Raw genomic sequence first — 25,798 nt, 5'->3', positions numbered from 1 at the left:
GACGATCCTTCAGCTCTACCATTTCCCACCTCCTCCAACCAGCAACTCTTCTTGCCTGTTCGCTCGATGCCAGCCCCTGTATGCCAGCTGTCGTACTGTACACTGTACTTTTCAAGGTACCACACTGTAAGATTAAAAATGTTTTATTTTTTTATGTATTATTTGTGTGAAAAGTATTATAAACCTATTACAGTACAGTGCTATATAGCCAATTGTGTTAGCTGGGTACCTAGGCTAACTTTGTTGGACTTACCGAACACGCTCTCGGAACGGAACTCGTTCGTATGTAGGGGACTTAACTGTATTTAATGACGTGCAGCAAATTACCCCAAAACATAGCAGCCTAAAACAACAGACATTTATCACCTCAGTTTCTGCGAGTCAGGAATCCAGGTGCAGCTTAGCTGGGTGCCTCTGGCTCAAGGACTCTCATGAGGTGGCATGAGGGCATCAGCTCAGGCGGAAGGGACCTCGAGGTCTGTTGGGGGACCAACCCCCAAGCTCATGTACACGGGTGTTGGTGGGACTCAGGTCCTCCAGGGCTGCTGGACAAGGTTCCTCGCTGGCTGTTAGCAGGAGGCCTCACTATGTCCCCTGCCACATAGGCCTCTGCACTGGGCAGCCTACAACATGGCAGCTGGCTTCCTCAGAAGGAGTGGGCAAGGGAACAAGAGGAATCAAGGTGCAAGCCACCATCTTGTTATAACCTAATCTCGGAAGTACCAGCCCATCACTTCCACTAGAAGCAAGTCACTCGGTCCTCCCACACCCAAGGGGCGGGGGTTATACAAGGGCATGAACGCCAGGAGGCAGGGGTCACTGGGGGCCACCTTGGAGGGTACCTACCATGCTGCCCAACATCACACAACCAGTAATCAGAAAAGTTGAGTTTAAAGCTGTTTTTACCTCCATTAACTTGTCTCCCAGCTCCAAGCTCTGTCCAGGACTCTAAGATTCTGCCCTGTTCAAGAACACAACCATGTTTGGCTCACCTCTCTGGGGCACTAGCCCCCATCACCTGCCTTTTAAGCCACCTCTGGCTTCTCATTTACAGCAAAGAAAATAAAGGGTATTACGAGAAAAGATGTCTTAGATTTTAGCTATTTTGGTCTAATCCATTTATGTGAAGTCCACAGTGAGAAACCACCGGGTAGAAAGAAGAATAAGTTTTGTTCGAATTTACAGTCTCCAGATGGGCAAGAAACAGTGGTTAGACAAGGAGAGTTGGGCCACCCGTCTGGGGGATAAAGCAAAGGCCATCCAGAAAACCCTCGGTGCCCTTCTCCCTGCGCCTAGTCATGTTTCCGGCATTATCTCAGCCCAGGCTATTGGAAGAAGCAGCAGTAATTCTTCTTTCACAAGGTTCATCTCACTCTAGACCAACATACCATTTCTTACCAAGAAAGCATCACGGACTGAAAGCCTGGTGCAAACACCCAGGGCATCCTGGATGCACCTGTTCAGTCTCCCAAAGCTCAGCCTGAAGGCACAAGCTGCCCAGACGAGACCCTCCGCCCTGGGAAGCTGGTCTGATTGAGGCACTAACCCAGGGGTTTTCCAAGCTTCAGGTTGGTGGGCCCAGGGATCAGACCCGGTCTAAGACGTCCAGGGCTTTCCTGTGCCCACCAAACAGCAGACGAAGCTCCAGCCATGCAGGGCCTGCCAGGTCAAAGATAAATCCTGGTGAGTCAAGGAAAATGCTTTTCCAAGATAACACACAGACACTGTTAAGGCTACGGCCACGCTGGACTGGTTTCCAGATAAGGGAAAGCAGACACTGGGCGAGGACATGAATGACATAGCATTGGATGGGGATGATTTAGACACTGGTTCCTACGTTGAGAGGTCTCGCCACCTTGCTCACCGTTGCATGCCCAGCCTGGAGCCAGAGAAAGAGCAGCTAGGTAGTCAATAAATATCCAATGAATTGATGTCGTTGCATAACTCTGTCAGAAGAGACTGCTTTCTGCATTAAAGAAAGTCCACCCATCAAGCATGCCAGATCCCTTAGGAATATATTACCGATCCTGCACCAACAGGAACACACGCTCCATATGGCGTCATATTGTGTTCATGCTTACCAAGCAACTCTGAATTTACACCCAAGATGCCCAACTGAAATCATCCCCTTCCTCTTTTAAGAGGGCCCAATAAGGCTGTTCAAATGAATGTATCCTCCTCCTAATGAATCATATATATGCACCTGACAAGCATGTTTAGGCAACAAAATGGGGGAAAATCTCAGCTGCTGATGACTCCAGCAAGTACCAACTGCTGGGCTCACTTCTATTTATCAGGAGATTCGACCCGTAAACAAGGAACAGCTTAAGGCACGTCTGAAACGCAGAACTGAGGAAAAGACTCTCTAGAATTAATGATAGTGACAAGCAACCTGAAGGCAGAATCACCTACCTTTTTACACTATTTGAAAATATTTCATAGAAAAAATTCGACAGGCCTCCTTTCTTCTGAAGCATCAGTGAAAGCTAGTCCAAACATTGGCTACAGCCTCTTTATAAAATTTCTTTGAAGCCATATCACTAATAACCATAATTAGTAGGGTGCATAGAACATTAACTTGTTTTCTGTTCTGTTTAAACCAAATTAGATAAAAATTATTACCACGACCACAGCGCTGCTTTTCTGAATCCCTATAGAAAAAGAATTTGGTTTTGCTTTGACAGATAACAGTCATCACCAAGGAATTTCATTTTACTGAAGGAAGGCTTGAGTGGCTGAAATTTACTGCTTGCGCACATACACACACACCCCTGAGCCCATTTTCACACAAGACTGAGTGTTGTTTCTTGGTCTGGATTTGGAGTCGCTGGGGAAAGAGCACGAAGAGTTTTTACATTCAGGAAGGAATGCAAAGAATGCCTTCCTTCCTCTTAAATCTAATCTTATTACCTCCATTAGTGAATATTTAACAATAACATAAATACTAATAGCAGACTTGGCTGCGTTCTCAAAAGCAACAATACGGAAGACGAATTTGGTAGTTATGCTCAGGAAAACTTAAAGCCATGTCACACATATTATCTCATTTATCTTTAAAAAACCCCCGCAGACTCTGTAAAAGTGTACTTATCTGCGATAAGACATGTTTAATGGGAACCGATTTCCTTACCACTCCTTGTATCTCCTGTTTAAAAACAGAAGGGTCTGTTTTTAGCGCACCTCCCAACCAGAACCTCAACCCCTAACTCATGCAGCTGACTTCCTTTCATGAGTCTCAGAAACAAATGAAAAAAAGCAACCAACTCTTAGCAATTACAGAAACTAAAAACAAAAATGAAACACGGGCAGGAAACTAAATAAATTCACAGGGCCCAACAACCGCTACTGCCCAAACTGAAATTAAATAAACATACACACACCCTGTCCATGAAAACTCCACCACACAATTTATTAATGAACAGCAAAAGGAAACAGAAGCTGAACGTGGGGCAGGAGAAACTGTTTAATCTAATAGTCTGGAAATTACATCGGAAGGAACAGACGGTTTCACAGAAGTCAGTGCAGCCTAGAGGCACAGGCAGCGATTTTCTAGGAAAGAAAAATGTTCCCCTACCTACGGCCCATACTATTTTCAGCAAAGGAGGCGCCTATATTCAGCACAGGAGAAGCTCTGAGCCCGGCACACTGACAAAACCAGGACTGCATGGCAGCCATCCACAGCCACTTGGCCTCCAAACCTAAGCCAGAGGTCAAACAGCCCGATTTTAAACCCAGCAACAAATGGAAGGCAACGCTCCACTCCAGCGGGTTATTACCCCGCGTTCGCGATCGTGGCAAATGAGAACAGTGGTGATTCTAATAGGTTACGGGCAGCGTGATCTTAACGTGGTTTCTGACCCCCAGATCCTGAGGGCCCCGGGCAGCAGGGAGACCAACATTCTGGCACAGGACCGCCCTGTGACTGAGTCTCCCCGTCTATACACAGGACTGAAAGTCACCTCCAGAGCTGCGTTACTTGAGCCGAGGTCGACTAACCTGTCTGTGCAGCAACTAATACAGCATCACCCTCAGTTGCTATTTTCATCCCCAGCAGCTATGAGTCACCAAACCATATGCGTAAGTTCTCCCTGGAGCAGGGCTCAGTCAAAGGAAGGGCCATGGCAGCTGGGGTCTTTGAATGACAGATCAGAGCCTACGGAGCCTCAAAGCTGTACCGGAGAGGCCTGTGGTACAGCCAACACCGCTTAAGAGCAAAGGATTTGAAGAAGGAAAGTCTGAGTTCTGATTCTAGCCCCATCACATATTTGCTGTGTGACCGTGGGCATGTTGGGTAACCTCTCTGGGCCTCATTTCCTCATCTCGAAAATCAGGATCCCCTGAGGATTAACTTACACCAAGCATGGTGCGTGTCTCATTAGCTGTCATTACTGTCGTTACTGTTACCAATAATAATAATATCATCATCATCATCATCATACGAGGCGCCTGGCACACCTCGTCATCAGCAGGCATCCTCAGCAAACCAAGAGAGGGCACAGAAGCAGAAAGCCTTTCTGCCACTAAGATTAAGGGCTGCAGCAGGAGGACCCTCCCTCAGGGATGAGCTTAATGTTTGGGTGTAAAAAATCATCCCCCCAACTCAGACGGGGGACCCCTCCCTGCTTTATGCTGTACCATCAGGGCTGCCTTGGGCCTTCCTTCTATCCATCCACCTCCCCCCCTTCCTGGCTTCTGACATTTTGCTTCAAGGTTTGTTTGTTTGTTTTCCCTGCAGAAATGTGCCATCAACGTCAATGACTTTATGTTTGATTCTGCTGAAGAGCTGCAAATGTTATAGATGAACTTGTTATGTTCTAAAGCTGCAGTTACCATATTTAGTGCGGTAATAAATACCTCATTCCGGATGGCAAAACAAACACTTCAGGGCACTCGAGGCTCCACTAAAGGAACCCCATGGTGAAACCCACTTTAAACCAAGACTCCTCCTGTAATGCAAATAACTACCCATCCCCCAATCCACTTCCTTCCTTTCCAGAGCTTCCTACCAAGGGCTTCTCCCCGAAAAGGGGGACACACACCTGCAGGCACCTGCAGCCAGGTGTCACTCCTCCCCAACGCCCTCACAGTCTCAAGCTCAGCCCATCAACACTGGTTCTAGGTTGTCAACTCTAAGTCATTTCTTTCTTTTTTTTATTGAGGTATAGTTGATTTACAATGTCATGTTAGTTTCAGGTATACAGCACAGTGATTCAGGTATATATATGTACATATATTCTTTTTCAGATTCTTTTCCCTTATTGGTTATTACAAAATATTGAGTATAGTTCCCTGTGCTATACAAGTAGGTCCTTATTGGTTATTCATTTTATATATAATAGTGTGTATATGTTAATCCCAAATTACCAATTTATCCTTCCCCCACACTCTTTCCCCTTCGGTAACCATAAGTTTGTTTTCTACATCCGTGAGTCTCTTTCTGTTTTGTAAATAAGTTCATTTGTGTCTTTTTTTAAGATTCCACATACAAGTGATATCATATGGTATTTGTCTTTCTCTGTCTGACTTACTTCACCTTAGTATGATAATCTCCAGGTCCATTCACATTGCTGCAAATGGCATTATTTCATTCTTTTTAATGGCTGAGTAGTATTCCATTGTATCTATGTACCACATCTTCTTTATCCATTCCTCTGTCAATGGACATTTAGGTTGCTTCCATGTCTTGGCTATCGTGAATAGTGCTGCAATGAACACAGGGGTGCAAGTATCTTTTCGAATTATAGTTTTCTCTGGATATATGCCCAGGATCTAGGTCATTTCTATGGGACCTGGTCAGACAGGCAAGGGCAGCAAAGGAGTAGAAAAGGGGTGCAGGCAATAGAAGTGGTAGAGACCTAATCAAGGCAAAGCCTTCCAGAAAAGCGCCAAGGAGGAGGCTGTACCACGCGGCCACTGGGGCCCAAGAGCAGCCTACAGACCTGCTTCTAAGGTGCAGTGTTTCCAGCTAGATGTGATGAGCCGTGTAAATGAAAACAAAGGCCTATCCAGATGTTGGAGGTGTAACAGGCCCCTAATATGCCCAGCGTGGGCTGGTCAAACCACAGTATACCGACGGTCCCCCAGGTGGGCTACACCTCCCCCTCCCCCTTGGACGAGAGGGAAGGATACGGACACCCAGTAGTCAAGGTCCCTGGGCCAAGAAGGGGCTGTCCGCAGACCCCAGACCCCTGGGAGCACACCTGTTAGCCAGCACAAAACCATTCCCTAAACCCACCTCTCACTCCTCTTCCTTCAGCTGAGCCCAGCATCCTCCCTGCAAACACTCATTTCCAACTACACAGCCTCTCACCCCCAAACCCATCCACCTCCTGCCCCCCTCCACAGTGGCTGGTAACCCGCAAGGGCTGGGCTCTCGGGGAAGAGAGCCTGGAGGAGGTGAAGCTTTTCTAGGACCTTGAAGAAGAGAGAGGACCCCAGTTAGCCTCGGGGCTCTAGGGGGGGAGGGCAGCGCTCCACATAGGACGCAGCTCACACAGGGCAAGAGGGAGGGCCGTGTGGTCCCACATCAGGACCAGCGGGTAGGTTCCCAGGGTGACTGCTCGGGGAAGAAGGAGCCAGTTTAGAAAGACTGGCTTTTCTGACGGACAACCATTTAAGGTTTTAGGGCACCCTGGGGAGGCAGGGTATCCACAGGGGACAGCTGGGATGCAGTTACAGCGGAGATGTGGAGTACTCAGCTCAGGAGAATGACTGTGGCTGCGGGTGGGAATCTACCGCCCACGGTCTAGCCCATTGGTTTTCAGTGTGGTCCCCTGTAGGAGCAACAGCAAACAGCAGCATCACCTGGGAACCTGCTAGAAGTGCAAAATCTTGAGCTCCACCCTAGACATCCAAATGACAAATTCCACAGGTAGGGGCTCAGCAATCCGGTGTAACGAGCCCACCAGGTGATTCTGGTGTTGCTACAGTTTGAGAACAACTGTTTGTACCTGGGCTTCCCAACTACACCATGTCACATGCTTCTCAGTGCTCTGGAGAAAGAAACCAGGCTGCAGGGAACTGGAAGTGACCTGCAGGAGATTCAAACAGCTCCAAGGGCTGAAGGGAAACAAAGTCTCAGTACATGTGACCCACCTGAGGGTAACCAGCTGGGGTACCCAGGCTTGTCCTGACCACCTGGCCCTTCACAAATGCCCACGGGTGCACCACAGCTGCACAGGGCATCACCTGTAAGTTTCAAAAAACCCTGAGGTCTGGCTCACTTTCCCAAGAGGGACTTCACTGGTCTGGGGTGCAGCCTGGCCATGGGAATCTTTTAAGCAAAAAGTTTGAGAATCATTGTGTCCAACTGGTAGTATTTTTGTTTTAGGAGTATGGGCTGTCCTTCTAAACATACTGCAAGCTACTTCAAGGAAATAAAATATGAGTGGTCACTATGTACGTGTATATTTATTGAATTTATTTTATACTTAAAAATCACACCAGTACCATTTCTCTCTGCCGTCTCCACTCAGATCAAAGAAATCTGCAGTCCATCTGGTTCTGGAAGGTTCTCAGTGTGGTCCCCAGACCAGCAGTATCAGCATCACCTGGGAACTTGCTACAAATGCATTCCCAGGCCTTGCCCCAGACCTAATGAATCAGAAATTCTGGAGCTTAGGATTCTGGGTTTCAAAGAGCTCTTCAGGTGCTTGTGACCCGCCATCAAGTTGGAGAACCACCGCTTTAAGGAAAGGATTAGTTCTAAAGGCGTACAGTCTTTCTCTGGAGGTTAACATTCTTTTGGATGGTATTTCAGAATTTGCTTATCACCTCCCTTGACCATGAAATCAGACAGGCTAACAGTACCAGGATTTATAATGAGCCATTAGGCACCCAAGCTCTTAGCCCCAAAACACTTTAGTCTGTTGGTTTTTAGACCTTAAATTGTGATCCATCTTTTTAGAGGAGTCTTTCTCCCAGTTGGGAAGAGAGATTAAAAGCACAACTTAAAGAGACAAAGATTATCAGCTGCTTCTGCAGCCGCGTTTAGGGATAAGGTTACCCAGACTGGAAGTGAAGTAAAACCTGGACCTTTAAATGATTCATTGCACAATACACATGTTTTGAATAATTAATGTCACCCTGTATTATTCTCATAACCACCCAAAATTTATATACAGGGCTTAAGGCTAAAATGCTCGCAGCCAAAATCCAACTATGAGCCTGGTCAGCATAATGGCGAAGAAAAGAATCCCAAAGGTCCGCTCTCAAAGACCTCTTAGACAGGAAAACCACATAGACGGGAATTTTAAAAATGTGGCAGTGTGACTTGTGCTAGATATTTTAATGCGTGTCATGGGAATGTTTCACAAGCAAGACTTTAAGAGGAGACACAGAAGACGAGCTTGAAGAAGACACGCGATGGATCATGAGGTACTTTTCAGTTTTTTCATGTTGAAGCCCTTCAATTTAGTTGAAACCCACCGCAACTTGCAGGCGATTCAGGAATCAAGACAGCCTAAAGTGAACGCTCTACTGTTCAGTTCGATGATGGAGTTTGCTACACACACCCAGCAGCTTGGTGGCCTAGGGCAAGTCACTTGTGTGACCTCTCCGAACTCAAGATCTCCATTATCCTTCCATACCACCCACCTCATCAGACTGTCCTTAGTTTGTTTAAAATTGATTAACACAACACGAGGTGCTTAATAAATAGCAGCTGTAATGATCACATGTAAAATAATGACGCTCCCAACCCTCATCTGCTGCCGCTGGAAATGTAAAATGGCACAACCACTTTGGAAAACAGCTGGGCAGTTTCTTATAACGGTAAACATACACTTACCCAACAACCCAGAAATTTCACTCTTGTGTATTTACCCAATAGAAATGAAAACATATGTCCACACAAGACTTGTTTACAAATGTTCATAGCACCTTTTCTGATAATAGCCCCAAACTGGAAACAGCCCAAGTGTTCAACAGGAAAATGATTGAAAAATTGTGGCACATCCAGACAGTGGAATATTACTCAGAAACACAAAGGAATGAGCTCTTGATCTATACAATGGCATGGATGAATCCCAAAAGCATTATGCTGAGTTAAAGAAGTCAGACACAGGGCTTGCCTGGTGGCGCAGTGGTTGAGAGTCCGCCTGCCGATGCAGGGGACACGGGTTCGTGCCCCGGTCTGGGAAGATCCCACGTGCCGCGGAGCGGCTGGGCCCGTGAGCCATGGCCATTGAGCCTGCGCGTCCGGAGCCTGTGCTCCGCAACGGGAGAGGCCACAGCAGTCAGAGGCCCGCGTACCGCAAAAAAAAAGAAGTCAGACACAAAAGTATATACCCTGTATGACTACATTGCTATGTTACTCGAGAAGAAGCAGGATGAACCTAGAGTGACAGAAGGCAAATCAGCAGTTGTCTGGGGCGGGTGTTGGGGGCAGGGAATCTTCTAGGGTGATGGAGAAGTTCCACATCTTGAATGTGGTGGTGATTACACGGGTGTTTACATTTACCAAAACTCATCAAGCCATACACTTCATATGGGTGTATTTTATGGTACATAAGTTATACCCCAATAAAGTTATTTTTTATACTGCTATGCCATTCGGGAGGCCTGAGCTCTCCTTCACGTGCAGAAGAAAAATGCTGTGTGAAGGCAGTACAAGCACTGGATTCTGGTCCCACTTACTACCTACTACATATCAAGGAAATTTCCTCATCTGAAAAAAGAAAGAGAAAAAAATTGCTTTTGCTTTGGCTCTCAGGGCCACCTGGATGATCGAGTGAGATCATTATTTGAAAATGCTTTTTGGACTTCCCTGGTGGCGCAGGGGTTAAGAATCCGCCTGTCAATGCAGGGGACATGGGTTTGAGCCCTGGCCCAGGAAGATCCCACATTCCGCGGAGCAACTAAGCCCGTGCGCCACAACTACTGAGCCTGCTCTCTACAGCACGCGAGCCACAACTACTGAGCTCGCGCGCCACAACTACTGAAGCCCACGCACCTAGAGCCCGTGCTCTGTAGCAAGAGAAGCCACTGCAATGAGAAGCCCGTGCACCGCAACGAAGAGTAGCCCCAGCTTGCCACAACTAGAGAAAGCCCGCGAGCAGCACTGAAGACCCAACACAGCCAAAATAAATAAATAAATAAATTTATTTTTTTAAAAAAGAAACTGCTTTAAAACAGAATCAGAGCATCCAGCCGTGTGGCCCCCATGCCAGCCATCCAGGTGCCCAGTGAACTACCTCCTCCTCTACTCCCCACTCCCTCACCTGCCAGTCAGTCCCTGGGATCACCTCCTGATCTCTCTTGACTCCCCCCTCCCCCGCTCACTTCCCTCGTCCCTACTGCCACCCCTTCAGCTGAGGCCACCTTCACCCCTTGCCTGATGATTGCAATGGTTTCCAAATGCTCTCCTCTCCCCCAGTTTTATCCCTGCCATCCTTTTTCACTCTAAACCCAGAGCGAGCTTTCCAGAACATAAATTTGATCACGTCACCTACCCTCGCCCCACCTTAAAATCCTTCAGGGCTCTTGAGAGAGCCTAGTCTCCTCAGTCCAAGGCCTAAGACCTTTAGTCACCTGGCCCCTGAAAAGCCACACTCCAACCGACCTGAACCACCTACAGCTTCCCGTACATGCAATGCTGTCTCCACGTTCTGGCCCCTCCCATAGGTTGTCCCCTTTGCCTGAAAAGATCACCTGCTCCCAGCTTCATTCTCCTGCCTGGCTAACTCCAAATCCACCTGCGGATCTCAAACCTTCCTTGACATACACATCTTCCAACAAGGGAACCTTCCACCACAGCCCCTCTATCACCAGCACTCTAGCCTCAAGCACTACAGTCACTTGGTTCTTCATCTGTAAGATGCCGAAGCCATGTAGACCAGTGGGCTAGACCAGTGCTATGGACTGAATTGTCCCTTCAATATCCAACTGCTGAAGCCCCAACCCACAATGTGACTGTATTTAGAGTAAGGAAGCAACTACGGTTAAATGATGTCATAAGGGTGCAGCTCTACTCCAATAAGACTAATGTCCTTATAAGAAATGAGACATGAGAAGGGACTCTCTCTGTCTCTCTCAGACATGAAGACACAGCAAGAAGGTGGCCGTCTGCAAGCCAGGAAGAGAGCTCTCACCAGAACCCAACCCTGCCGGCCCCCTGATCTTGGACTTTCAGCCTCCAGATCCATGAGAAAATAAAAATCTGTGGTTTAAGCCCACCAGTCTGGAGCATTTTGTTACAGCAGCCCAGCTGACTAAGACAAGGGAGCACCTCCTGTCTGGTTCACTCTTATGTGCTCAGGACACAACATCTGCCTCTGGTCAACATTCAATAAATATCTGTGAAATCAATGAGCTGTCATCCTACAGTCCGTGATGAACCCAAGGGCAAACTTTCATAATAACATGGTACATTAATGTGCATTAGGGATACAGAGTCAGACCTGCCACAGAGTTATCCTCCCTTGAAAACCAACTAGAACAGCACTGCCCGACAGACCCTTCTGCAATGGTGGGCGTGTCCTCCATCTGCGATGTCCAGTATGGTAGCCACCAGCCACATGTGCGTGCTGAGCGCTTGAAGTGTGGCCAGGGTGACAGAGGCACTGAATTTTTCATTTTATTCAGTGGTAATCAATTATTATATTTCAGTAACCATGTGGCTGGTGAATTCTGTACTAGACAGTGCAGGGCTAGACAGTTCAGGCAAGGATCACGCCCTGGGCACTAACTTCATCCTACAGGTCTCTGACTGCCAACTGTCCCCACACCAAGCATGTTATAAACACAGTGGATTCTCACAGAGCTGACACAGGTAGCTTCTGAGTGGCCTGGCACAGAGAAGCTGGCAAAACACACACAGAAGAGGGATAATGAAGCACCGTTTTGCAGAAATTGTGATGCTTTTGGGCCTCCGTCTGCGATGAAACCCATCAAAGGGCAGGTTCATCCCTCGGCGACCAGAGTTAATTGAAAATTTAAGATCCAATCGAATCACCCAGAATGGAGATTTTTGCCAGCTTACATGCTTCACTTGTGAGTCTCCCGCTGCTTTTTGCCTCCGCCAGCCCTACAAGCGAGGCTGCGTGTCCCAGTATCATCCACAAAAGCACCGAGCTCTAAGCAAGGGACAGATAGAACAATGTTGGCTCCGACCTCGATTGTTTTAAAGGGCACGTGGTCCCCTTCCTGCCTAGGCCAGCAGGTGGAAGTGGACAACACCCTTTCCCCAACCTGAAATCCATTAACGTGTCAGATGACCACCTTCGCTATGAAAAATAAGCATGTCAAGTGCTCCTCAAAAATCCCCTATGGCCAAAACCCTATAGAAGAGTACTCCTATGCGTCTCTACACTAGAACACAAGTTTTCTAGCAAGAATGTTCTGACTGGTGTCAATGCCTATTTCTCTGGCACCTTGCGGTTTACAAGGCACAAGAGCTCAGATGCCCAAGAGATCCATATGCAAATTCCACCCTAATCACTTCCTAGCACTGCGTCTTTAGAAAGGTTACCTAACCTCTCTGAGGGTCCATTTCCTCTTCTGCAAAAAAGGAACGAGTGTCCCCATGCACCTCACTGGGTTACTGTGGCGATAAGATGACATAAGAAACCACAAAAAGACGAATGGTCATAGCAACTTGATTTGTAATCGCCCCAAACTGGAAATGACCCCAAAGTCCATCAGCAGGTGAATGGAAAAACACACCGTGGTAAATCCATTCAATAGAATATTACTCAGCGACGAAATAGGAATGAGCCACTGACGCACCAAACAACATACATGAATCTCAAAATAAGTAAGCTGAGTGGAAGAAGCCAGACCAAATGACTACACACCATGACTCCATTTATAGAAAATTCTAGAAAATAAAATCAGTGATAGAAGGCAGATTACTGGCTGTCTGGGGACAGAGGGTTGGAAAAAAGGAGGGACTCCAAAGGAGCATGAGGACACTTTGGGGGCAGTGGAAACGTTCTACATCTTGATGAGGTGACGGCTTCATGGGTTTGAACATTTTAAAGATGTGCAGTGTGGTATGCTTAAATAATACTTTGGCAAAGTTGAAAAGTTTAAAAAAATGAGATCAGGGATCTAATGCCCCATCGCGGGACCTGGCACACAGTAGGCTCTTAACAAATGTTGGCTCCACTCTAGAGCAATAATGAATGATCCCATTAGAACTTCTGGAAAAGAAACTTGACAGGCTGCCAGAGAACCGCATCAGCAGGTGTAACAGTGACTTTGAAGGTGTACTAGAACCCAACTATTTAGGACACGCTGTTCTCGGCCAGAAAGCATAAACAAGAAAGATGAACAGAAAGATGGGAAAGGCTTGGTCTCTGCCCTCAAGGAAACACAAATGAGTTTAATATATCATGGAATAAAAGTGTCAGAAAGGGCTTCCCTGGTGGCGCAGTGGTTGAGAGTCCGCCTGCCGATGCAGGGGACATGGGTTCATGCCCCGGTCCGGGAAGATCCCACATGCCGCGGAGCGGCTGGGCCCGTGAGCCATGGCCGCTGAACCTGTGCGTCCAGAGCCTGTGCTCCGCAACGGGAGAGGCCACAACAGTGAGAGGCCCGCGTACCGCAAAAACAAAACAAAACATAAAACAATAAAAGGGGACCCTAAATAAATTACAGCACCCTGAGTAATTCAAGCATATAGGGGCCATTAAATCATATTTTCAGAACATATGGAACCACGAGGTGTGTGCCTCATGGTACAATGTTAAGATGCAAAAAAGCAGGATACAAAAATATACATTGAGGATTCATTCAACAAACATTATTGATTATCTATTATGTGCCAGGCACTGTTCTTTTTTTTTCTTTTTTTTAAAGCACCGACAATACAGCAAAGGATAAAATAAGCACAATCCTGCTCTCATGAGAAGGGATTCCACCTTCTGAAGGAAGGCAAACAACAAACAAGGAAATGAATAACAACAAGCGAAATATAAAGCATGTTGACAGCAGCATACGCTATGAGGAGAATCAAGAGGGGAAAGGGATGGGGTGTCAGGGGAGGTGAAATTTTAAATAGGCAGTCAGAGAGGTTTCCCAGAGAAGGGGGTTAAGGGTTTGAACCCAGGGTATATCTGAGAAAACTTCCAGGCAGAGGGAACAGGAAATGCAAAGGCCCTGAGGAGGCCTGGGAGATTTGAGAAACAGCAAGGCCGCAGTGACAGAACACGCAGGACAGTGGGAGATTGAGGCAGAGGGAAGCTGGTGTCTCAGGGTCTGGGAGTCATGGCAGGGTTTTGAGCAGAGGAGTGATGTGATCTGGGGGTGGTGGGAACAAGGGGAGAGAAGCAGGGAGACCAGCTAGAATTTTTCCAGTGTTTTCCTAACTTTTTTTTAAGTCTTTATTGAATTTGTTACAATATTGCTTTTTTTTTTAATTTTTTATGTTTTGGTTTTTTGGCTGCGAGGCATGTGGGATCTTAGCTCCCTGACCAGGGATGGAACCCTCACCCCCGGCATTGGAGGGTGAAGTCCTAACCCCTGGACCACCAGGGAAGCCCCTCCTAACTTTTTATGATGAACATATATCCACTTTATAATTGGAAAACAAAAGGTAATTCAATCCAAACAAGCCATGTAGGTGCTGTGACTGGAGCACAAGGAAGCAGAGAAACAAACAAGGTCAGGGAAATAGCTCAGGGAATGAGCAATGAATCAGTGGGGGGCAGGAGGCGGGACGTATTCCTGGAAATTATTACTAAGAAAAGCAAAAGGCACAAATCACTCCTCTTAGTAATACAAGAAATGTAACCACAATGCACAAAAATATGAAAAAGAGAAAAAGAATTCCCCCACCATCTCAGCACCCTAACAATCAATATCGACCATCTTGTTATATACTTCCTTCGGATCTTTTCTCCTACACATGCTCTGGTTTTCTCCTTGACCATCCTACGAGGCCCAGCACACTGAAAGCGCTCAAATACTCATTGAGCAAATACTGGATGACGAAATACTCCAAATGCTTCTAGGTTCAGATTTGTCCATGTTACATCAGCTACCTCATTAGCATTTCTGGAAGTAGTTTTAAGAGGCCTGGGTGACAGAATGGAAATTGTGGGTGAGGGGGAGACATGGTCACAATGACTAAGGTGTCAAGTCTGGCCGTTTAGGACAACGGTGACATTATATTCATCAACGGCGCCAGCAGGAAGCAGCCTGCTGAGGAAGAGGCCGGGTTCAGTTTGGGGGACGTGAGGGGTGCCCAGGCCCACCCCTGCAGAGACGCCCAGCTGCCCATCCCTCTCGGGGCTCAGAAAGCATCTGGAGCTTCAGCACGAAGGTGGTCGGGCAGAAGCGGTGGAGGAGGGAGCTGGGGTAGTGATGCCAGCAACCCAACTGGAGCTGGACGTGCTAAGAGCTTCAGAACACGTGTCGCCTCTCCTGATTCTCAGTGCTGCCCTGCAAGCTGGTCTGTGTGTGCCCACTTCACAGATGAGGACACTGCAGGCCCGGCTGCTCCACGGCAGAGCCAGGGCTCAAACCCACGACTCGGAGGGCTTTTCCCATGAATTCTCTTCTCTTACTAGAAGATTAACATATTCACAGAAGCCCAGGGAGAAAGTTAGTCTTAAGATGTCTCTGTTAGGAAGCTCCTGGGTTGGGCTTACGGCTTCCAGGGGTCTCCCACAAGGAAGAATGTTCTCTTCCTCTTCCGAAAACATAGTTTACATGTTTCCGACTTACAGTTATAGCCTGCTGAGTTTTTCCATGTGTATGAGTCTTGGAAACCAGGACGGGCCGCGTGCTTTTCCCACAGCACCACCTCAACTCTCTGTATACGGTCGGTGCTCAGCAAATGCTCGGGATGAAAACACTGACCCTCACTCGCCAGTCACCCGGGGGCCACTGGGACACCGGGGTGAGGCAGGGCCAAGCCCGCTGGACGAGCAGTCTCGAAAGACGCCAGCGGACAAGGGGCAGGGAGACCTGGGTGGACGGGCAGACGACCACGCGGACAGATGGCGACTGTCCTCTTCCACGCGTCTTGTCGTGAAACAGTCTGTAAACAAGCGGGCCCAGGGCCAAATGCAGCCCACCCAAGTGTACTCTTTGGCTCACACCTGGTTTTAATTTGTTACAATTTAAATTAGTTGCTAGCTTTCAAAACAATGAAAGATTTCACCTAAAAATCTGGATTTCGGAGCGCAGGCCCTTCTCAACAGGCCCACCCTTTGCAGTTCACCTCCCAACGCCCCCCCCCCCCCGCCTCCAGCCCCCCACCCCCCAGCGTGTCCTGGGCAGCCCCTCCAGCGCTGATTGGGCCGAAGCCCTGTCAAGCCCCCCACCCCTGGCTTGGGCTGAACCCCGTCCTCACCGGCGGTCAGGGTGGTGAACTCCAGGAAGCGGTACTCATAGGACACGTCTATCTTGGTTTCCACCTGGGGCCTCTTCAACGTCGAATAGATATTCCCAGGCCGTTTGTCATCAGGTTTCTCTAACTTGTTCAATCCGCAACCCATTTCAGCAGCTGCCAGCAAAAGGAGAAAAACGGGGGAATGATTTTCTTCTTCCTGTGATGTTGTTTTTACACACCGTAGTATAAACGACCCCATTATTTCCCTGAAGAACACGTAAAGGACTTGAGCCTGGCTGAAATCTAGAGCACAGTTCAACCCGTGACCTGAACACTGGAGGCTCTACGCTCAGGCTGCTTTCTCTCGCTCATAAGATACCATTACCAGCCAGCCTGTGATTCCGAAACGACACCAAAAACATACTGTTTTACAGAACGAAAAGACAACCCTCAGAATGGGAGAAAATATTTGCAAACGAAGCAACTGACAAAGGATTAATCTCCAAAATATACAAGCAGCTCATGCAGCTCAATATCAAAAAAAGCAAACAACCCAATCCAAAAATGGGCAGAAGACCTAAACAGACATTTCTCCAAAGAAGATATACAGACTGCCAACAAACACATGAAAGAATGCTCAACATCATTAATCATTAGAGAAATGCAAATCAAAACTACAATGAGATATCATCTCACACCAGTCAGAATGGCCAGCATCAAAACATCTACGAACAATAAATGCTGGAGAGGGTGTGGAGAAAAGGGAACCCTCTTGCACTGTTGGTGGGAATGTGAATTGATGGAGAACAGCATGGAGGTTCCTTAAAAAACTAAAAATAGAACTACCATGTGACCCAACAATCCCACTACTGGGCATATACCCTGAGAAGACCATAATTCAAAAAGAGTCATGTACCACAATATTCACTGCAGCACTATTTACAATAACCAGGACATGGAAGCAACCTAAGTGTCCACTGACAGATGAATGGAGAAAGAAGATGTGGCACATATATACAATGGAATACTACTCAGCCATAAAAAGAAACGAAATTGAGTTATTTGTGGTGAGGTGGATGGACCTAGTGACTGTCATACAGAGTGAAGTAAGTCAGAAAGAGAAAAATAAATACCGTATGCTAACACATATATATGGAATCAAAAAAAAAAGGTTCTGAAGAACCTAGGGGTAGGACAGGAATAAAGACGCAGACGTAGAGAATGGACTTAAGGACACGTGGAGGGGGAAGGGTAAGCTGGGACGAAGTGAGAGAGTGGCATGGACATATATACGCTACCAAATGTAAAATAGATAGCTAGTGGGAAGCAGCCGCATAGCACAGGGAGATCAGCTCGGTGCTTTGTGACCACCTAGAGGGGTGGGATAGGGAGGGTGGGAGGGAGGGAGATGCAAGAGGGAGGAGATATGGGGATATATGTATACGTATAGCTGATTCACTTTGTTATAAAGCAGAAACTAACACACCATTGTAAAGCAATTATATTCCAATAAGGATGTTTAAAAAAAAAATACTGTTTTATATCATTTTTCTCCCCATCTGAGGAAAATAACACCTCAGAGTGTCTCAGTTCCCCTATACTCTGTATACATGATTAAAAAATGGGATCTGAAGAGCAATACAAGTGCATCATGGTGTCAGCCCATCTGAAAAAAAAAAAAAGAGAGATGTCGCTCCTCCGTGGTTTCTAAGAGGGGATAATAAGTTGTTACGATTTCCAAAGTCCTTTCTACCCTCAACAGTAATTATTTAGACAGGATTTTACATTCAAAAAACACCTCTCAAAGTAGACGGTGGTACTTTTACAGGCCTCGTCTAAAAAGTCCCTGTTTATTCCATTTTAGACCAAACCACAGGAACAGAGCGGTTCTTCCAGACTCAGAGTCATTTGAGACCAAAATGAAAACTGGCTGAACACTAAGAGCAGGGCCGCAGAAATTGGAAGCAGAATCCACGTGTATCGGAGCAAAGATCCGTGGCTGCGGTTTGGAAAGAAAACGGAGAAATGTTAATACGATGTGCATACGAGGGTGGGCTGAGCTTCCAGGGGATTAAAAACAATGAATGTTCTCTGTTTATTTAGGCAGAATGACATTCATGAAATCACTTTTTATCCACTCCCCAGACTACAGCGGGAGATAGTTTCCCTTTTGTGACTGAGCCTGGCTAAGTTCCCTCCTCTCTGGGGCACCGGTGCTGCCATCAGAACATATTTCACAAATATATTAACTGGTCAAGAATATCACAAACAGAAACGTGGTGGCCACTTCCTTTTTGAGATAAGAATTTCCGTTGGTTCAATCCATTCACAAGGTACCCAGCTTCCTACGGCAACTTGGCCAGCTCCAAAACAACAAGATGAACCGCACAAAAGCAACGAGGCCGGGGAGGGAGGGAACAGGCTGATGAAGCGACAACCAGGCTATATTGGCAGTAATTAAAAAAAGTCTGGAAGGATGGATGAGAACAGGAAGGCTTACTTATGCCTTAATAAGAGAACATTAGTGTCCAAAGGGCCAGAGCAGACATGATTTATGTGCAATCTGCATGAACTGATTACTTGTAAAATACTCTGCAGTTCTGCAGATATAATAGCTGATATGCACAGAGGCTGCATATTTAACTGCCAGAAAGCAAACCGCCTGGCATCCGCTGGGGCAAAGCAGAAGCAGACAGGGAGGCCCCTAAGTACTGGGGAACAGGTAACCTAGTGAGATAAATACTATCACTGCCAGAACAGAACTGGAAATAACCCAAAGGCTTACCAGTCACTCACTCGTCTTCCTCCCTACAAAGGACCGAGCATTTGGGGACCTCCAAGAAAAAAAACCCTTCCTCAAAAATCTTCCCATTCTTGCTATCCTATTAGGTAAATTCGAGCATTAGAGAGTCATTCCTTTGAGAACACCCTACCTCAGCATTGCCTTTGAAACCACAAATATCTCCCTGGGACGGGCAACAAGCCAAGCTCCTGGTAGCCACTAACACTTTAGTATGATTTAATTTCTTCTCTCAAGGACAGGATCCTGCACAGCATAAAAAAAGGAGGAGAGGATTATCAAGATGAGTAAGATAGTCTCAGACAAATTTGGGGTTGCAGGGAGGCATGTCAGGAAGTATTAGAAAAACTCCCAATTCATAACTTTGAATTTAAGGTTTTAATCAGACTATCCCAAACCTGAGGTCCAAGTTCACTCCAAAGGGCACTGTGCTTGTCTCACAGGACACAATGAGACCCTGGGAAATCATCTATGTGATCAGACACTGTACCAGCCAGGTGCAAAACTGTAATACCAGTGAATCCTTGAGGTCTCAAATTTTAGGGCATACAACCCTGGTTAAGCAACTGCTTCTAAAGCACAGTTCTCTCTGGGAAGGGAATCATGGTGAAGCCGTTGCCAGTCACCAAAAGCTCAGTGTGAATTTGTTCCTCTTACTCGTTCGTGTTAGGGCCCTACCTTGCTTGCTACTGGCAGATTTGCTTTCCTCCTAGTTCCTTCCTGCATTCTTCCACCAACCCCACCCCTGTCAAAATAGGAAAGACTTTTACATCACTCCAAAAATGTCTGTTACAGTCCCTACTATGCTCAAACAAGTCACAAAATCTAGCTTACAAAAAGAAGGAAAACTGGGGCTTCCCTGATGGCACAGTGGTTGAGAGTCCGCCTGCCGATGCAGGGGACACGGGTTCGTGTCCCGGTCCGGGAAGATCCCACATGCCACGGAGCGGCTGGGCCCGTGAGCCATGGCCGCTGAGCCTGCGCGTCCGCAACGGGAGAGGCCACAACAGTGAGAGACCCGCGTACCGCAAAAAAAAAAAAAAAAAAAAAGAAGGAAAACTAAGATATAATAGTGCCTTACATCTACATTTTGTAAACTTCCCTGTTTCCAGTGCAAGGTTCCCAAACCCTGGTTGTATTAGAATCCCACAAGAAGCTGGGGCAGAGGCTGCATATGGGCCTTGGAGGGCAGTGAGAGGTGGAGGAGGAGGAAGGAGTGAAGGGCACAGCCTCACCGGATGCTGGCAGATGGGGCTGGCGTAGCTGCACGTGCCCCGCACAGACATTCAGGGAGGGTCTCGGGGGTCAAGGTAGGGCAGAAGGTAAACAGTAACTGTGATGGTTTTTTAATGTGGCCCCCAAATCCTTTGACACTCCTGCCATCGAGAGGCGGGGCCTATGTCACCTCCCCTGAATCCGGGCTCCGTGACTGCTTTGCTATAGAAAGCGTCAGATGATGCAGTGCCAGCTTCTGGACCTGAGCCTTAAGAAACTGGGAGCATCCACTGCCTGACTCTCGGGACACCTGCTCTTGGAACCCAGCCACCATGCCATGAGGGAGCTCAAGCAGCCCCGAAGAGAGGCCCTCCCTGAGCAAAACACACCGCTGTTGCTGCTTTAGGCCTCTAAGTTTTGGCGTGATTCATCATACGACAGGTAACCTCTACATCAAGTTTGCTCCAAATGACCACAGCCAGCTGCCTCCTCGGCCAAGCCTGCAGTCAGGGGCCTGCTTCAGCCACTCATGCTGGAAGGACATCTGGGGAGTTTCCAGTTTGGGGCGATTCTAAAAAAAGTGGCTGTAAACATTCACGTAGAAGTTCTGACGTGGACCTAAGTTTTCATTTCTCTAGGGCAATACCTCGGGGCGGGATCGCTGGGTTACACGGTAAGTACAGGATCCTGTTAATGAATAACACACTCAGGGTGGCCAGATGCTGACCCGCGAGAGGCACCGTGGAAGGTGAGACCCGCTGAGATTCCGCGGATTTAGCTCGGCCACCCCTGCTCACCCTGGGGCATCAGCTCACTGGGAGGGAATCATGACCAGCAGTGCTATTCATGGCTATTTCTCCTTTCGTTATTGTCTGTTTTTGTAAAGGACACTTGCTAAAAATCACCTGTGTGTGATGACATTTTTCCAGTACTTTCGTATGGTCCATCCAACCCCCATAGCTCTGCCCTTTCAAATTCCTATAGTCACTTCACATTGACACCTATGGAAACCAGGTTACTTGTTTTATGTGTGAGGTGATGGTTGGATCAGCTCTGATTATTCGACAGTCACACAGGAGGGTTTTTTCTTCTTTTTACGTCTTTATCTTCCCAAAAGACATCCCTGCACCCACGTGCATGGGTCTCTCTATAATCAAGGCACCAAGAAAAACCATCCAAGGGGTCTTCACAGGTCTTTCCCCGCTCCTATGGTGAGACAGTGGGAAAAGAGCCAAAGTATCCTTACAGCTCTTCAGCAGAAACTGGCTAAACATTAGTAGGACTGGAGACAGACTAGGGAAGAAAATAAGGTCATCACTGGGGGTCTCTGAGACCCACTACAAGGAGAGGTCATTTGCAAATGACCCAGAAGCAAAGATCCCTCAACTGGTGACACTCTGGAAAAATCAATTCTTTCTGAATCAAGCCTAGAAGGAGGTGTGTCTTTGGTATATGTGGGCCCAGTTTCATGCAGGAACTGTCAGCTCCATGAGGGAGAGAATTCATGTTCCGAGTTCGTGCATTCATTCATCTAATGAACATTTATTATGGCCTCTTTTGAGTCACACCCTCAATTAGTAAATACAAAAATGGAAAGACCAGGTCCTACCCTCTAGGAGATCACAGGTGAAGGAGAAGAAAGACAATGAAGAAATACACGTGGTACGGTGAGGCTGGTTGTTCTAGAAGTCTGGGCGGGGTGCAGGGCATTTGGAGAAAACCGCTGTGATATAAAACAGAGGGCACACCCCCATAGACTTGGTTCCAGAAAGAGCTGATCAGCCATGGGGCACGATGTTCTGTGTCATTTTAAATGTTGAAATGTTTGAATTTTTATTTTAAAGTAGTTCTAATCTGGTTTTGAAATACTTCCCCAGATGCACGTAAAACACTGGAAAACCACTTCAAAAAGGATCACCTCCGGGCTTCCCTGGTGGCGCAGTGGTTCAGAGTCCGCCTGCCGATGCAGGGGACGCGGGTTCGTGCCCCCGGTCCGGGAAGATCCCACATGCCGCGGAGCGGCTGGGCCCGTGAATCATGGCCGCTGAGCCGGCGCGTCCGGAGCCTGTGCTCCGCAACGGGAGAGGCCACAACAGTCAGAGGCCCGTGTACCGCAAAAAAAAAAAAAAAAAAAAGATCACCTCCTTAAACAATTATTTTTCACCTGGGGTTTAAAAAAAATCCCTGAGTTTAAAGGTTTATTTTTACTATCAACTAGCATGCACACATTTAAATAATGGGGAATAAATGTAGTTATATTTTCAAATACAAATTAGTTTCATTAAGAGTGAGCCCTCATTTACCACACTTGCTGCTAATCTGAGGCAGACCATAAAGCTAATTTTAACAACTGCCAACAGCTCATGACAAGCAACCAGAGATGGGGCAATTATACGCAATGATGCTGGATCAGCTGGCAAACTCATTCTTTATTTCTCCACTCAAATCCTATATTTAAAGACTCGAGTGTGTTTATTACATCATTCAGGCACCCAAAGTAGGAACTGATGATCCAAATTAAGAAGTTTTTACATGATAAGAACATCTCTCTCCACCCAGAAATGTAAATGAAAACTTGAAAATCCAATCAGCTGTACGGATGGCATCAAATCTTGATATCCTACAAACTGAGACAGAAACCCAAGGAAAACTAAAACTGACCCATGTAAAGTATTCCTGATTCAATGCCAAGGAAAAGAACAATCTGTATGAAACGGGGTTATATTATGGTGCTACTGTTTTTTAAGTGTCTATGTGTGTATCTGTATATGAAAATCCACATATTTTTTTTAACTGGCAGGTTAAATAAAGATATTCACAGAACTTTCCTCTGGGTCACGAGTGATGAGAGACATTCTCTTTATGGTTTTCTATATTTTCAAGTTTTCTGTGTTGCATATGCATTACATTTCCTAGTTGAAGACAACAAGATGTATCACAGACAGCCTGCAAGATATCCCTCAATAATCCTCCCGTTCACCAGTGGTCCCCTCCTCTACTGAGCAGGGCTGACCTGTGTAATCAGTAGGATATGTCCCTGGGGGAAGCCCGCTGCCATATTGTAAGAACACTCTGTTAACCCCGTGGAGAAGCCCCCAGGGCAGGGAACTGAGGCCTCCAACCAACAGCCACGATGAACTCAACACTCAAGTGGGAGCATCCCTCAGCTCCAGAACAGCCTTCAGCCTAGCCAGCATCTTGACCACAATCTCGTGAGAGACCCTGAGTCAGAACCACCCAGCTCAGCTGCTTCTGGATTTCTAACTCACAGAAGCCCTGCGAGATAATAAACATTCATTACTATTTTCAGTTGCCAAGTTTGGGGGTAATATGTTACACAGCAAGAGATAAGGCAATACGAGGGGTATTTACATTATCAAAGGAAAACACTCGGTGGAGACTGATCTAGACCACCTTTCTTTCTGCTCTCCCACTAGCCTCCATCACAACCACCCTTAAATAAAACAGCCTCCCCTCAGAAGAACTTGCTACTCAAAGTGTGGTCCTCAGACCAGGAGCTATGGCACTCCTGGGATCAGCCCACCCGGACCTACTTAATCAGAATCCACCTTTTCACACACGATTCATCAAAGTCTGAATCACAGTAAAGCTTGAGAAAGCCATGGCGGTGGTTCTCAATGTTGGCTGCACACTGGAATCACCTGGACAGCTGTTTTGATGTCCAGATGCCCAGGCATTTGGGGTGGGGCCCAAGCATCATTTTTAAGACACCCCCACAAGTGATTCTAACTGACATCCAGGATTGAGAATCAACACGCTCAGAGCAAACCCTGTCTTTTCCCACTCCTGACCCTCTCCAATCTCCTAACACCCAGGCCGCAGGGGCCCAGGGTCTCTCTTAGGCTGCTTAGCCAGGGCTGACAACCACAGTCTAGAAGAACGTGGTCTTGCTGACCCCCTTGGTTCCACCCCTGCATCACCTGAATCTCGCTGGACCTCATACCCTCCCTTCCCAGGCTCTCTGTTGTCGTCCCTAACACAAGTGCACCCCCAAATTTCTATCTCCAGCCTCCTTCTGCCTCTCTCTTCAAATTACTTTCACTACCAACCACCGCAAGCATATGGATAAGGATTAAAAAAATGAGACATCTCTGTACCCACTACCCTGAATCAACAAATGCTTATATTTTATTTGCTCACATCTTTTGTTTCTGTAGAAATACAACTTTTGGTGTGCAGCCCTCATTCCTGTCCCTTTGTCCCCTGCCTTTCTGTCCCTGGTCCTTATCCTGTACACACTACATATAATACCCAGAACAATACAGGGCAAAGGCTCTGACACTTTTCAGGTCACGGCACCCCCAGTGTCCCTATACGTTTTTTCACAGCACCCCCAGGCTAAAAGCAATACCCACAGCTCGATTTATTAAGTAGTCAGGTCCAAACAAATTGATAATTATGTATAAACAACTTAGCATCCCTTTGAAAGAACAGACTACACAAACTGAAAAAAAAATTTTTCCTGCATCCTTAAATTACCATAATTACTTACTACTGGGATGTGTGCGTCCATTTGGCACCGGGAAACTTCTCAAACCTCAGAATCACACTGGACACCACCACCCTCATCTCCTGTTCAACAATGATCTTCTTAGCAACCACCCCAAATCCAGCTTTGCAAAGATATGACATCATCAAAAGGAAGTGGTGGCCTTTGATGTTGATCCTGTGAACTACCTCGGGCTAGTAATGAGGGTGGCATCCAACACGCAAGTACCACTTGCTGTGGTGCCTTGGGGTGCCTTAGTACAGAATTTGGGAACCTCCAATACAAGGAGGCACGTAGGCTCAAAAAAGTTCCTTAACTGCATCATCTCCCCGTTAGCTGTCAGATTCACCTCCCAGCCTGACTGCTCTCCAACTCCAACAGACACACCCACGGACCCGTTCCAACATCTTCACCTGGAACTTTCCCGGCACTTCCAGATGAATATGCCCCAAAGAGAACACAACACCCTGCCCCAAAAGCCTGTTCTTCCTCCTGGGTTTCTTGTGCATATATGTGTCCTTATGTAGATATCTACAGAGAGAGAAGTTGGGGCAGATTTCTTTTAAAGGTCTTGTCTTTGGACTTGGAGGCTGGCAAGTCCAAAATCTATAGCACAGGCCAGGAGGCCAAAGGCCCAGGGAAAACGTGATGGTGCAGAGCTGAGCCCCAGGCCCATCTGGAGGCAGAACTCCTTCCTCCTCAGGAGACCTCAGTCTTCTAAGTCCTCGAACTAGTTGGATGAGGCCCGCCCATATTAGGGAGGGTGATTCAAATGTTAATCACATCTTTAAAAATATCCCATGGCAACACCTGGACTGCTGTTTGACCAAAAACTGGGTACCCCTGTGGTAGCCAATCTGATACATAAAATTAACCATCACGCCCTCCTTCACTGAGCACTTAGTAGGTGCAAGGCACTGTTCCAAGTGCTGGGGATACCGAAGCGAAACAGAGACAAAGACCAAAACAAAACAAAACAAGAACAACCCCGCCC

The 25,798-nt window shown here is 47.0% G+C and overlaps 1 protein-coding gene across 3 annotated transcripts in view; it reads right to left on the bottom strand.

The window, feature by feature from the left end:
- Positions 1-25,798, bottom strand: part of RFTN1 (raftlin, lipid raft linker 1) — a 204,628-nt gene that overhangs the window by 171,028 nt on the left and 7,802 nt on the right. For 2 of the 3 annotated variants that reach the window (XM_027086561.1, XM_027086558.1), the window contains exon 2: positions 16,301-16,453. In XM_027086561.1, the coding sequence (XP_026942362.1) occupies positions 16,301-16,445 (145 nt within the window). In that variant the 5' untranslated portion in view covers positions 16,446-16,453. Of the gene's footprint in view, positions 1-16,300; positions 16,454-19,212; positions 19,231-25,798 lie in introns of those variants that run through there. The other variant, XM_027086560.1, reaches the window with a different exon arrangement.

This window comes from Aethalodelphis obliquidens, unplaced genomic scaffold, assembly GCF_003676395.1.
Source record: "Aethalodelphis obliquidens isolate GAN/ISIS:26980383/991018 unplaced genomic scaffold, ASM367639v1 scaffold56, whole genome shotgun sequence".
Taxonomy (NCBI): Eukaryota; Metazoa; Chordata; class Mammalia; order Artiodactyla; family Delphinidae; genus Aethalodelphis; species Aethalodelphis obliquidens.
This window is presented reverse-complemented; position numbering and strand designations above follow the sequence as displayed.